Source organism: Oculina patagonica, chromosome 1 (genome assembly GCF_052425735.1).
Source record: "Oculina patagonica isolate OP01 chromosome 1, crgOcupat, whole genome shotgun sequence".
Taxonomy (NCBI): Eukaryota; Metazoa; Cnidaria; class Anthozoa; order Scleractinia; family Oculinidae; genus Oculina; species Oculina patagonica.
Genome location: NC_135758.1, coordinates 15,301,303 through 15,315,894, shown reverse-complemented (window position 1 = coordinate 15,315,894; position 14,592 = coordinate 15,301,303). Strand labels below are relative to the sequence as shown.

The 14,592-nt window shown below is 42.2% G+C and overlaps 1 protein-coding gene across 1 annotated transcript; it reads right to left on the bottom strand.

Annotated features, from left to right (window-relative positions):
* Positions 1-12,822: 12,822 nt before the first annotated feature.
* LOC144645273 (uncharacterized) lies at positions 12,823-14,592 on the bottom strand. The gene has a single exon (XM_078504789.1). The coding sequence runs from the start codon at positions 14,290-14,292 to the stop codon at positions 12,823-12,825; it is 1,470 nt and encodes a 489-aa protein (XP_078360915.1). The 5' UTR covers positions 14,293-14,592.

Here is a 14,592-nt window from a genome sequence, read left to right as displayed (position 1 = left end):
ATGAAAGGCATTTTATAGAACTGAATAAAAAATAAGAAACATTGATAAAGGTTATTTCAAAGATTTATTTTGCCTGATTTTGAAGGGTTTCAGGAGTTTTAAAGAGTGCTGGTAAACGGCTGTATGTTGTTTGTGATTACGGATCTTATTTAGTTTCGAACGCTCTAATTTTTGAAAGGTTAAAACAGGTTAAAACCGGGCGGTTTCATGAGTTTTTTGGGTAGAAAGGTACGGTGGTGGTAAAAAAAAAATGTTTAGAAAGGAATGACTGTAGTAGCACGTAAGTCGGAGGTTTGCGTGAGTCACGGGGTATAGTATGCGTGAGCTGGATTTCCGGCGTCATAACGGCATGTTTTGTTTACTGAAAGATACACTCGACGTTTAGTTAGCTTAGTCGGCTTGGGAAACTATTTTAAAAATGAATGTTGTAATAGTTAATTAATAGTAATCTAGAATTAACCCACTCTCGATTGGAGTCTGTTCTGGATTCGCGCTACCTTTTCGCCGCGAAGGAATTTTGTAAAATTTCGCTAGTGGAAAGAGGTACTGTAAGAACAGTATCAATAACTCAAAAGGAGGAACTTCTTTGTAGCTCTGAATTAAGACGTATGATAAAATTTTAGAATAAGAAACTTTCGATATATGGTTTTCATATTGTTTTTGTCAATTTCCTTTTGTGGCAGATTTTTTGAGAATCAGCTTTTCTTTCGTGTGATGACAGACACAGGACAGAACGAGAGGTGGATGAGAAAGATGCCGAAGATGAATAGGCACCGAAAAACGACAAGAACCGTCAAGGACTTATCTTTAGAGGGCGGGGAGTTTTGGCATACTGTATTTCGAGGACTGGACTGGACTAGTAAAACGCGGACTAGTAAAACGCGGACTTGTAAAACGCGGACTAGTATAACACGGACTAGTAAAACGCGGACTTGTAAAACGCGGACTAGTAAAACGCGGACTCAGGTAAAACGCGGACTTGTAAAAGGCGGACTAGTAAAACGCGGACTAGTAAAACGCGGACTTGTAAAACGAGGACTAGTAAAACGCGGACTTGTAAAACGCGGACTTGTAAAACGAGGGCTTGTTAAGCACGGACTTGTAGAACGCGGACTTGTAAAACAAGCGCTTGTAAATCGGATAAAACTAAACGGTTTAGCGAGCGAAACAATCTGTGTTTGAAGCTCTTGTGTGTTTCTTCGACGGCATATTTCTAGCTTTTTTGAGCACTCTATGGTCTGTTTTAGCGTGGAGATGTTTTTGCAGTATAGCACATGTTCGTTGTGCAAACCCCTACTAAAACATCGGGATTGATGCTATGAGTCGTGTGCATATGTTTCTTTCTTTCCACTACTTGACGTCTGTTGAGTGCAGTCGTTTGTATTGCTCGCACGAGGTAGAACGGGGCCCGTCCAGAAATCAACAGTCAATCGTAAATAAAGGTGACGGGCCTACACGACTCCTACGTTCGTGACATTAGAATATTTGCCGTTAAATGTTTAAATTCGGTCTTTCGACCTTATTTGCTTCTGACTTCTTTCTGAGGGTACTGTTTTAATTTGGGGGCAGTATGTGGTAAAGAAAGGTGACGGGCCTACACGACTCCTACGTTCGTGACATTAGAGCATTTGCCGTTATATGTACACACATAGACGGTGGTGGTTTTGGCACAAATCGCGACAACTCGCTCGGCTCGCCCGGGCTCGCCCGAGCTCGCCTCGCTCCTTGTCGAGATTAGTGACCAAAACCACCACCGTCTATGTGTGCAAAAATCGCGAGCGGCACCCAAAATCTCTGCGGCTTGAGCGCTCACAAATCTCAAGCTGCCTTGCTGTGCCAGAATCATTTTTCAATTGAACAAATATTTTTCTTTGGTATATACAACAGATGGCTGCCGCAAGATATTCGTCAGAAGTTTTGCAAGCTATGATGGAGGAAAACCTCCGTGAATTTCAAAGAAATCCACAAAGAAACGAAACTTTTTTACTGGCCCAATCCGATTTTAATGAATGGCTACGCGTGTGGAAAATTGCCATACCAGAGGGTGGCCGTGCCAGCAAAGACCTTTTTGTCTTTCAAAAGAAAAAAAAAGGAAAGTTTGTTAATTTGGTAAAGAATGAAATAAGAGATTTGAAAAGCGTAAAAGTAAGCTTTGGGTTGCAAATAAAGTTCACAAAAGAAAACTTTGAGACTGGTGTAACACAAGAGATGAAGCATTATTTTAAAGAAAGAGAACCGCACGTTTTTAACGAAAATAATAAACAACAGATAATACAAGAGTTCGATAGATTTATTGAAAGAGCAAAGGGCCAAATTGAGGCTTGGTCAGAGCGCGGCTCAGGCTGGGTTATTGAAAGAATAACCGAAGCGTACGTAAATGTTGCACGCTATCAGCCATTGCGCGGAGGAACTTACTTACCTCTCCCAGCCAATCTGGCAAAAAAGAAAGCAATAATCAACATGCAAAACAGGGATAACGAATGTTTGAAGTGGGCTTTGAGAGCTGCACTTTTTCCTCCAAGGTACGGAAAAAACCTTCAAAGGCCAAGCAAATATCCGGTCAACGACGGAATTAACTACAGAGGCATCGATTTCCCCACACCTGTAAAACAGATTGACAAACTCGAGAGGCAAAACAGCAACCTCGCAATAAATGTGTTCGGCTGGGAAGACAATCGTGTGATTGTGCACAGAATAAGCAAAAAAGAAAAAACAATTCCTCGTATAAACCTTATATTAATAGAGTCAGGATTAATTCAGCATTACTGTTTTGTAAAATACACTTATGATGGGCAATGGCACAAAAAATGTTTTTACGATGTAAAGAAAGAAAATGACAGTTCGCTTTACAGTTCGTTTCTCATGCTAAAAAGATTGACAGAAGAAGAGCACAAAGAAGCTGCAGAAGAACAAGATGACTGCTTATGCTGTGGGCAACCTTTGCTCAGGCAAAACTTCAGAGATGCAGTAAAAGACCATTGCCACATAACAGGCAAGTTTCGAGGAGCAGCGCACAACGCATGCAACCTGAAAATGCGAATAAAACCAAAGACGGACCAAATACCAGTTGTATTTCACAACCTGAGGGGCTATGATGCGCACCATTTAATGCAAGCGATGTCAAAGCTGTCGCAAGCGACACATAAAGAGGTGAAATGCGTCGCCAACAACATGGAGAAATACATCACATTTTCAGTAGGAGGTCTGCGTTTCATTGACAGCTTGAACTTTCTACAAGGAAGCCTCGATTTACTTGTAAGCGCAACACCGAAGGAGTCATTGAAAATAACAAAATCTCTTTCTTCACAAAATTTTGAACTTCTTTACAAAAGGGGATCTATCCGTACGAGTACATGGACTCATGGGAAAGATTTAGCGAAACAAGTTTGCCTGAAAAAGAAAAGTTTTACAGCAAGCTAAACGACGAGCACATAACAGACGAAGAGTACGATCACGCAAAGAGGGTATGGGAAGCTTTTGGATGCAAAACGCTGGGCGACTACCACAATTTGTACGTTAAAACTGACGTAACTCTTTTGGCTGATGTTTTTGAGAACTTTCGAAATATATGCCAAGAAAACTATGGCCTCGATCCAGCTCACTATTTTACATCGCCTGGCCTTTCTTGGGACGCACTCTTGAAAAAGACAGGCGTGCAGCTTGAGCTCCTTACAGACTCAGAAATGCATCTCTTTGTCGAAAGGGGAATAAGAGGAGGTATTTCCATGGTTAGCAAGAGATACGCAAAGGCAAACAATCCTTATGTTGAAGGCTACGATCCAAGCAAGCCAAAAAAATACATAATGTACCTTGATGCGAACAACCTTTATGGGTGGGCAATGAGCAAGCCACTGCCAAAAAGTGGTTTTAGATGGAAAAGAGTTATGCCGACTGAAAAAGAAATCATGAGGAAAAAGGAGTCTGCAAAAACTGGCTGGATATTGGAGGTAGACCTTGAATACCCTGCTGAACTGCACGACGCTCACAACAGCTATCCGTTGGCACCAGAAAAAAGAAAATAAGCGAGGAACTTTATTCTGATTACCAAAAAAAATAAGCTGGAACTGAAACCGCCAGACAGCGAAAAGCTTGTTTTGACTCTTGAGGACAAAAGTAACTATGTTGTGCATTACCGAAACTTGCAGTTTTATATTAAGCAGGGCATGAAACTAAAAAAAGTTCACAAAGTAATGGAGTTCGAACAAGAATGCTGGATGGAGCCGTACATCCGGATGAACACAGAATTCCGGAAAAAAGCAAAAAACGACTTTGAAAAGAACTTTTACAAGCTAATGAACAACTCAGTTTTCGGAAAAACAATGGAAAACCTGCGTAACCGCGTTGACATAAAAATTGCGCGAAGCAATGAAACAAACAAAATACGAAAATTGATTGCAAGCCCATTGTACTCAAGGCATGTAATGTTTTCTTACGATCTGGTTGGAATAGACATGCGCAAAAGCAAGCTTATTCTTAATAAGCCTGTCTACACTGGGATGACTATCCTTGACAACAGCAAGATACTAATGTATGATTTCTTTTACAACCATCTGAAAAAGGTATACGGTCCACGTTGCGAGCTCTTGTATACGGACACAGACAGCCTTTTGCTCGAGATCGAAACAGAGGACATCTACGAAGACATGGAATGGAACAAAACTCTGTATGATACAAGCGACTACCCAAAAGAGCATCCACTCCATTCATACGAAAACAAAAAGGTCTTGGGAAAAATGAAAGACGAATGCGCAGGAACCCCCATATCAGAGTGTGTTTGTTTGAGGCCCAAAATGTACTCGATAATGACGGAAGGTGAAAGCAAAAATGAAATTGAAAAAATAAAGAAAGACTTCCCTGAGGCGAAAATAAAAGAGTGCACCTGCGAAGGAAAAAAAAATGCAGGCAATAATGGCAAACGACGAAGAATTGGTCAAAAAAATAAAAAAGAAACATCCGAAAGCAAGCGTGTCAAAATGCTGTAACACGATAAAAGTGGACGAAAAAAAAATCAAAAAAGCAAAGGGTGTAAAAAAGAGCGTTGTAAAGAAGAAAATTGAACATGAAGATTATAACGAAGCGCTTAGCGGTAAGCAGTTATGGCATGGAATGAACATACTTAGGAGCGAGGGTCATGAGATTTACGGAATGCATCTCAACAAGGTCTCGCTGTCGCCTTTTGACTCAAAGCGATGGATAGCGGATGATGGGATACATACAAATGCTTACGGGTATAAGTTTTGCGAAACAAAGCCGACATAAACAGAACGTTTATAGCTTTTCTGGTGGTAACTGTGTATTTGGAGGAATAATAAGCAATTCTTCACGCACAAAGCCGCGCTTTGGACCATCGTGCAAGTAATAAAGCACTGGCTGATAAGGTTTAGTAACAGACCTTTCGATGCTGTAGACTTTTAATGACCAAATCGGATCTGTTGCCCTTTTTACGCCGCCTTCTAGCTCGCCAGGTTGGTAGAGATAGCGCACATTAACGAGAGAGGGTATTTTTTTTTCTTTCTTGCCAACAGGCCTTGTATATTTTGAGGACGGTTTGGACGAAACAGCCTTTTCTTTGATTGCAGTAGCAGGTTTTTTCCCAGTAAGACTGGTAACTTCGTTGTTCAGAGCGGCAACGACTTCAGGAAGCCTTTTTACCCACGCTGTCGACCGCTGGCCAGATGGCAGGTTCATCTCGACACCGTACTGATAACCAAACAGGCGCCCTGCCAGTGTTTGATTAAAACGTTCAACAATAGCTTGATCTCTGTGGATATTAACACGCCCGCGTCTAATATAGGTTTTGTGATTTTCCATTTCTTTAGTAACAGCTCCCATGAATTCGCGACCAGGGTCAACTTGCAGCATCTGTGGCCATTTTAGTGCACTTCGCCTGTAAATTGTCTGAAAACCTTTTGCAACCTCAGTTGAATCTTTGGAGGTCAAAGGCTCGGCCTCTTTGAAACGGCTGGCAACGTCAACAACAGTCAGCGCGTATTTGTAAACTTTTCGCCCTCGCGGCAGTTTGTCGTGTGGCAGAAAAAGAAGGTCCGCCTGGTGGACCGCGTTTGGAGAAGAAACATCGAATTTTGGGCGAGGAACGTATCGTGGTGCCGGAAGGTAGATCTGCCAAAGGGCCTGCTTAACTAGCCACTTTTTTGCGGCATCTTCAGAAACCTTGGCAGCCTCGGCTAATTTTTTTATCGCAGCAATTCCCTTCCAGTAGCCCTGGGGGCTATAGTAGACTTTCGAGATCTTTGCATCCATGCGTATACAAGAAAAAAAAGAAACGTTTAAAGAAACCGAAAGGCAGCGTACCCAAGAGCAAGAGCGCCTGCGCCAACAAACATCAGTTCACCTTGTTTCTGCTGCTCGCTTGGCTGATAAAAATCAGAGAACTTGGGTTCTTTCGGAGGAATCATTTGTTTGTCAGGATGTGCCTGGTTGTAGAGTTTGAAAGCGTAGTCAGTGTTTGTGAAGTTCTGTTTGGCCTGCTCTTTTATTTCCGCGTTGGTTTCTATCCAGTCGAGGAGCTTGGTGCGGTCTCGAGAGTATTTAGCGTAAGCTGCCTGGTAAGCCTCTAGAGCTTTGTCGTGCCTTTCTTTTTCTTTCAAAGCGGCGTCATCTCCACCACCCAAAGCTCGAGCAAGGTAATTGCCGCCAATGAAAGCAGCAGCGTTCAAGATAGCTCCGCCAGCCATAATCGCGATGCTTGCCATTGTGTGTCTTTGTTCTTATATTATGCGAATTTTTTTTTAATTGGTGGGGAGGATTTTCTGGTCCTCGAGATACTGTTTAAGTGCAACGCTGCCAGCCATGACGGCTGTGAACTTTACATAGTTCATAAAACTGCCGCTTGGGTCGGATGTGAAGTTTTCTTTCACAACTTTTTTGGCAGCCCAGCCGATTCCGGCGGCTAGGCCAGTAAGAGTGGCGGCATCCATGAGTGTTTTCACGAGCTTGTTGTCCGACATGGCGTTTTGATATAAAATAAAAATAAATCTTTAAATTAAAAATAATTTTAATTGGTAAAGGCATACATTAGAAAATCGCTTGCTTTTAATTTGAAAATTACTGAATTAAAGCAGCCATTTTTTTTGTCATTTCAAAAAGCATCACTGAACTTCTATCTTGAAGCCTTAAATTTTCATCTTGCAAACTTCTAACTTCTTCAAGCTTCTCTTTTCTTTCTTCTTCATTTTCTATTTTTTCACACGCGGTTGCAATTTCTTTTAAAACCTCATAAGCCCTTTTAAAACGTAAAACATCATTTTCAAGTTCATAGCGCATTTCGCAATATTTTTTCAATGCTTTTTCAATCTCAATTTTGTCGGGCATTGTGTCTGGCATTGTGTCGGTCATTGTTTTGGACATTGTCGGTATAATAAATGAAAAATAAATGTTCAAAAGAAATTTTTTAATCCATCGGACGGATTCCTCTTTGTTTGCGAGGTCTAATGGCATTTTGGATTGTCGAAGGGTGCCCAAGGCATTAATCTCATCAAAGAGCTCTAATAAAGAAAAAAAAAGTTAATTGCTAAAGTCAGAAAGTAACACAGAAATCACTTGCTTAAAAACTTTCGCTGGTTAAACCAACATCATCAACCGCAGAATAAAAGGTTTTTTCCGTTTCATCAAGCACCAAACTGTTTGCTTCTTCAATTATATCTTTTCTTTTTTCATACTTTTTTTTAAGATCTTTTAAAGCCTCATACCAAAAGTTTAAACTTTCTACAGATTTTTCAGAAATTGCATAAAAAATTTTTAATTTTTCTGGTTCTAACCGGTTTAAAAAGGCTTTTCCCTCTTTCAAAGCATCTGTTGCTTGTGCCTTATGGAGCGAAGCTCCGGTGCCCCCAGGGCACCCTTTTTCAAAGCATTTTAGCTTATAAAGCACAAAAAAGTTTCCAAAATCCAATCGGTCAGACAAAGTGTATGAACTTGTTGTGGTCATAGTATTTCGTTTACTTAAAAATAGAAAATGTTTAAATGGAATTTATTTAATAATTTTTTTAATCCATACTACGGATTCCTCTTTTTGAGCCCGTTTGGCGCGTGTCTGAAGAACGCGTTGCAACCCTTCCAATACTTTCTGCTGTACCTGGTGTGTCATCAGTTATAAGAGTTGGCGGAGCTTTAAATGTTGGACTTCTTTTTTCGTTTATAAAGGCTTTTATGTCTTCGCGTTTCACATAAGTTGTAACGATTGCAACGCCGATACCAAGCAAAGATATCCATTGATTTGTGGTGAGACCGCTTGATTGCGGCTGAGGCTCGGTCGGAGCTGGTTCCACGGGCGTGCCCGAAGGGCTCGAAGTTACACTTCGCTTAGCAGATGCAGATTTCTTTTCCTTTTCTTTTGCAATTATTGCAGCAGCCTCGACAGCAGCTTTTTTCTGTGCTTCACGAGCCTGTTTTGTTTTTTCAGCTGCAAGCTTGCCAGCAACCACTCGCTTTGGATTTTTGGCAGGCTTTGTTGCAGGAGTTGTTGAAGTGACAGGAGAAGAGGTAGAAACAGGAGTTTCCAATTCACGTTGTTCGAGCTCGGCCATTATATAATGACAAAAAAATTAATATTTAAATGAAAAATGCTTAGCAAACGTTTTTGGTCAGCATTTAATGAGCATTGTTCAGTAATTACTTAGCATTTTCTTAGCATTGCTCAGAAAAATCCTCAGAAAAATCCTCAGAAAAATCCTCAGTAGTTGGTGTTTCTTTTTTTGATGAACTTGCTGAGTCGTAATCAATATATTTGGCTGTTATCAAAGCGGCAGAAGCAGGAGCAAGAAGCTTGCCGTAATTGAAAGACAAACTGCCGACAAGATTGGAAAGCTCGTTGTTTATAATGTAGTCATTTTTAAGCTCTTTTTGTAAAGCTTCAATATTTTTCATGGGCACAAACAGACTTGCTAATTTTGTTAAAAGAGTTAGCGGGCTGTCAATAAGATTTTCCGTTGTCTTGGTGCCAACGTATTCCTCATATCTCTTGAAGTACTTTTCAACTTCTTTATCTGTCAAGCGCTTCACCTGCTCGTGTGTCAGCTGCACACCGATTGCTTCTTTGGACTTGCCTGTTGAAACAAGGATTGCAAGCTTCTCGCGTAAAGCAGGAATGTTTGGTCCTTGCATAGCCGCTTGAATTAAGCTGGTGTCCATTGCGCTTTCTGTACTTTCTGGTTCAGATCCAAGCAGTTCCATTACGGAAGCTAATGCTAATTCTTGTTCACATGCAGCATCGGGTGAGGTTGTTGCGAACGGGTCAGCCATTTATTACTCTAAAAAATATGTTCAATAAAAAAATTTTGTGCCGTAAGGGTGGCGATGAGAAATGACAAGATGCGAAAACTTATTTTTTTTTAGCTTTAAAATGATTTCTTTGTAATCCTCATTGGCAAGTTCGCCAGCGTAATCCTCAAAGATTGCCTTCGTGGTCTTGGCAGAGGGGGTGTAAAAGAAAACGATTGCCGCAACATTTTCGCGGAATGAGGATGTTATGCTTGTCAATTTTTGAGTTAACACCCATACGCTCAAACCTGCGTGGCGAGCAGAGAAAGCAAGATTCACCAACTCCCCTGTTCTTCCTTTTACATCTTTCGAAGCAGCACAGTCGTCGAGGATGATAAGCGTGTTCGTTCCCTCAAAAAGAAATCTTGAAAGCCTTAACAAAGATTCAACCTCGTGCTGCTCGCAAATGAAAACAAAAAATCGAATATCTTCCTCAGCAAAGCGATAATAAGTCTTGTTGTGCTCGAAAGTCGGGCAGATGAGCACGATGTAGTCAAACTTGCCTCGGAAAGGGCCACAAAGCTGATTGACCACGTATCTTGTTTTTCCTGAGTTCGTTGGTCCCACAATGAGGGCGTTGAAGGGTATATTGGCAGGATCCATCTTCGTTCGTTTATATTATAAAAGCACAGAATCTAACTGCCTGCCAATTATATTCATTTGGGCGTCGCTGATTACGTAAATGTGGCAGTTCAAATTACCTGAGCCGCTTGCTTTCCTCTCTAGCTCAAGCTGGACACCGTCCTTTGTGTTCACAAGGCGCGTGCCGCTTCCGTGCATCGAGTGGTCAGCCATGGAACGCAGATCAATAAGAAGGCCAAACTTGTCTTCTGTGTAAAACTTTTGCAGAGTCATGTGCTGCGTTTTATTTTTTTCTTTCATGTAGAATCTTTTAACTTCTCCCCAAATGTCCATTCCTTCGATGCCGTTGTTGTACAGCATGTTTGGCGAGCCGTTGACAGTGATGCTTACTTTTGTAAGGTCCGGGTTAATGTACTTTTCCGAGCTCCTTGCACCTTTGTTATATTGCTCAATAAATAGGAGCAAGATACCTTTCATGGACCTCCTCTGCGGGTTGACCCTTAGATTCAGACGTGTGTCGGAGCCTTTTGCAAAAGTCGTCACTTTATCACGCTGGATGTGGTCGTAAGCGAACTCTTTGCCGCCCGAATAAGCGCTGAACGCTTCATCTGCAATTTCCTTGCTTCTTATCATCTCGTACTCCAGCTGGATGTTTGTCAACTTGTATTTTAGTTTTGTTGTATCTGAGCCTCTGACCACATGTTCGGCTGCCGCGAGCTTCAGTTCGAACACAAGATCGTTGTATAGTGCCTGAGGATAAAATGCCCCATGGTCAGTTAAAATCTGGTGATCCAGTCGGATTCGGTATTTATTACCATAGAGCTCATTTAGCTTTTTTTCTGCTTCGACTCCTGAAGTTTTCTTATCGCCAGCATTTGAGCGAATTTTGTTGAGGTCCTCGCTCTGAATGCCCTCTGGCACCCTGTCGTCGCGCTCCTCCTGCGAAAGGAAAAAGTCCTCAAATATTTTGTAGATGTCATAGCCCACCGTGTCCTGCACGACGGTGCCTTCGTACTTTACAACAAACTTGTCGACCAGAGCTCGGCTGACGTTGTCAACCAGAAAGTTGTTGGCATGGCCTCCGCTCAAGTCGATGTTGAAGCGCAGCGCCAGCGAGCCAGGCACAATGACCTCGTTTTCGTTCAGCTTGGGCACTGAAACATACAACGTTTCCTCTGGATTGGCTTCTGTGCGGTCAAAAGTGATTCGTTTTACCGCGCGCTCGGCTTTCAGTGCGCCGAGTATTTTCTCTGTGCGTCCCGGTCGAAGGTTTTCTTGAACAGCAGCCATCTCTCGATTGGTTTTATTGTTAAATTGAAAAGTTTAATTTGAAAATATATATAAATTACGTGATGGCGGAAGGTGGTGGTGAGTTTGGATACGAGGACCCTGATTTGGACCAAGATCTTGACCACAACAGTGATAACGATGATGAAGAGGAACAAGAGGTCGACACAACCAGACCATTTCAGCCCGGGAGTGCATCCACACCCTACCATGGGGGTGAAGAAATTCAAATGCAAACGATGCAGCACGAACAGAGCGGGCTGCCAGACACATCCTACGAAGAAACACCTTTGCTTGGCAGTGCGCAATCAATGAGCGAAAAGGCATGGAATGCTCTAAAAGGGGTGTTTCCAGAAAGCTCATCAACAAATCTTGAAGCTTCTTACAGTCTAAAGGGCAGATTACAAGTAAAAATGGCCGGAGCTGGTAAAAAATTATATAACCTTTTCACCACCAAAAGGGGTACAGGTGGTAACCAACAGCTAAATCCAAGTCTTACAAAAGAAATCAGGAAAGAACTTGGACCAATGGCACAAGAACTTATTGAGAGAGACAATGAAGAAATAAAAGCTGAGCGCCAAAGATTAAGAGAAGCTGAAAGTCAACTACAACAGGCAGAAACAATTGCCATGCAGAAAGAAAAAGTCACCCAAGAAGTAAAAGATCTCAGAATAAGAATCGAGCGAACTCAAGCCAAGATTGATCAACTTGGGTCAAATGTTGAAAATGAATCAGAATTGCGCAGACTTAAGCAACTGAAAAAAAATCTTGAAAAGGATTTTGAAAACTCAAAAAAAAAACTTGCTGCTCTTGAAAAACAAGCAAAGCAGAAGGCAAAAGAACAAACACGAGTCGGCCAACTAAGGGCAAGCCTCGCTGCCAAAGAGAGCGAAAGAAACACTTTGCAAGAAAGGCTCAACGACACAAGAGCTTTGGAGGATCTAAAAGAGAAAGAAGCCGAGCTGAAGCGCCAAAACGAGAAAGATCAGGCTGTTATAGAGGATGAGAATGCCTCCCCCACTGACAAACAAGCCGCGGAAGAAAGAGTTGCGGAAAGAACCGAGGAACTTGGACGCTTGCAAACGCAGATTGCCGAAAGAGAAAGAGCGCTTCCACTTCGTGAGAGGATCAAAGAGATCTTCAAAAAACATGGCGTGACATTAACAGCAATACTTCTAGCTGCTGGTGTCACGATTGGTTCTGTTATTGAAACCATTACAAACGCGTTGAAGGCAACCGGCAAAGCGTTGGGAAAAGGCCTAAGTGATATTGGCTCAAAGGTAGCATCAGCTCTGCCTGGTCTCATTGGCTCGATTGCGAAATTTCTTTTCAAAACCGCTGGTCAAGTAATTGGATTTCTTGCAGAGCACACCTGGCTGCTTATCCTTGGTGTGGTTGCTTTTCTTGTTGAAAAATACATCAAAAAGAGACGTTAACGCATAAGGGTGTAGAGCAAAGCTGCTGCTCCAACCGCGCCAACAGCGACAGTTGCTTTGTTTATTTCGTGTGAATCATTGGCTACGGCCTTCGTAGCTTTAGCGCTTTGCGCGTTGCTAGCTGGTGTTTCAGCAGCGCTTGCGGCGGGTGCCTGATTTTTTTTTGCTGTGGCGCTCTTGTGTATAGGATTTGAAGGGTGGCTGTTTGGTGGGTTGATTTTTGATTTTCCTCCGGCCATCAGTTTAAGAGCTGCTTTTTTGTAGCTTTATTAACCTCATCATTCACTCCTAATTTCATCCCAACAACAGCCTGCTTAAGCTGGTTATTGTAACCAACAACGCTTTCTGTGTTTATCACCATACGAGCGGGCATCAGCCAGGCACCTGGGCAGACTGCAAGGTTAAGCCGAACCTTAGCCTGGTCGATGGCGAGTTGGTATCTTTGGACCGACTTTGCCAGATCAGGTTGCCTTATAGCGTCTTCAACCAACACGAGGAACTCACTTTGCGCTTCCTTTGCACGGCCGCCTGTTCCAAGTATGCTACTTCGAACGTTGACCTGCGAACCCAGAATACAGTAGACAAAAGCCTCAATTGACTGGTTTATTCTTGACAAACCCGCCTGAGTAAGCCCTTGCGTTGCATTTTCACAAAACCAGTCAGCCTGTGATGCTGCAGAATCATCTGGCTGAATGTAATAAATAAGGTTACCGTCGCTTGCAGTTCCACCTTCATCCGAAAATTTATCGTAATCGGGGTATTTTGCTCCAGTTTTTTGTATACCATTGCTTGAAATCCAGATATAAATAGCACCAAGTCCGTGGTTTGCACCTGTTGTAAAACGAAAATCGCTTGACGGGTCGACACCGAACTCAGCACATATTCTTTTGTACGAAGCCACGTCGTACTTGTTGTCGAACTGGCTAAAAGTTGGGTCGCCTGGCAAGGCGCTTACGCTCTGAAGTCCCCCCATCTGAAACAATATTCGCCTTATCGTGAAATAAACGTGAAAAAGATAAAAATTACGCACAATCGGTGGCAAGCTAAGAGCTGAGTGCTCTTCATCGAAAATATCTCGACTTATACCGCTGCCTGTTGTCGCGCACCATACCGCAAAGTTAAGTTGCTGGGGCCAATAGGCCATGTTAGGTCCCGCAAGCCACTTTTTTGACTCTTTTCCTGATGTATGCTTCAGTTTTGTTTTTTGAAAAATCTCTCTTAATTTCGTTGTGAAATATTGATCTGGTGTTACGTAGATGTTGATTTTGCTGTTAAATATTTTTTTCAAACTCGGTGCGGCTTCGTGAAATCCAACCGCGGGAATTGACAAAGATGAGCCTTTTGCGCCGCTTGGTGACAGCTGTTGTGGAAAACCGCCTGAAATTTGATTCACCCCCAGTGCTTTTTTCATCTCTGGGCTCCAATATTTGCTGTCAGAGCCAAAAACATTTATCAAATGGCCTTGCCCTGCCTTGAAATAAATGTCTGCCGTTGCTGTGTGGTTGTACGCGAACTCAACCTGTGCAACAAATTTTGTTCGGTCAGCGTTTGGATATTTTGCAAGAAAAGGTTTCCACGCATTGTCTTTTGCCGCTTCAGAAATTGTAGTTGCTTCTGTGGTTTTCATCCACTTCATAAAATCTCTTTCTTTGGAATCAAGAAAAGTTGATTGAGAAATGTCATCAGCTCTCGGAATAGGCGGAGCCATTTTATATTAAAGATTTATTTTTCAAAAGATAATTATAAAGATGGTTGTGCTCACAATCGACGCGAGTTCCAACGGGGAAGCTGTTTACTTTGACCAGCCAATTGAAAAACCAAGGTTTATCAGCCTGCTGTCATGCTCGTTACAAAACAGCTGGCATAATCTGGAAGGAATTGGCTCCATAAGCATTAAACAAAACAATGTGAGCAACAATGTTGCTGATTTTTTTCCAGGCAACTACAATTTTGATGAAATTACAACTTACCTGACTAATAAGTTCAAAGATCAACAAAAGCTAACAGT

Coding starts and splice junctions, on each gene's coding strand:
- LOC144645273 (XM_078504789.1), bottom strand. CDS start 14,292: ATGGCTCCGCCTATTCCGAGAGCTGATGACATTTCTCAATCAACTTTT.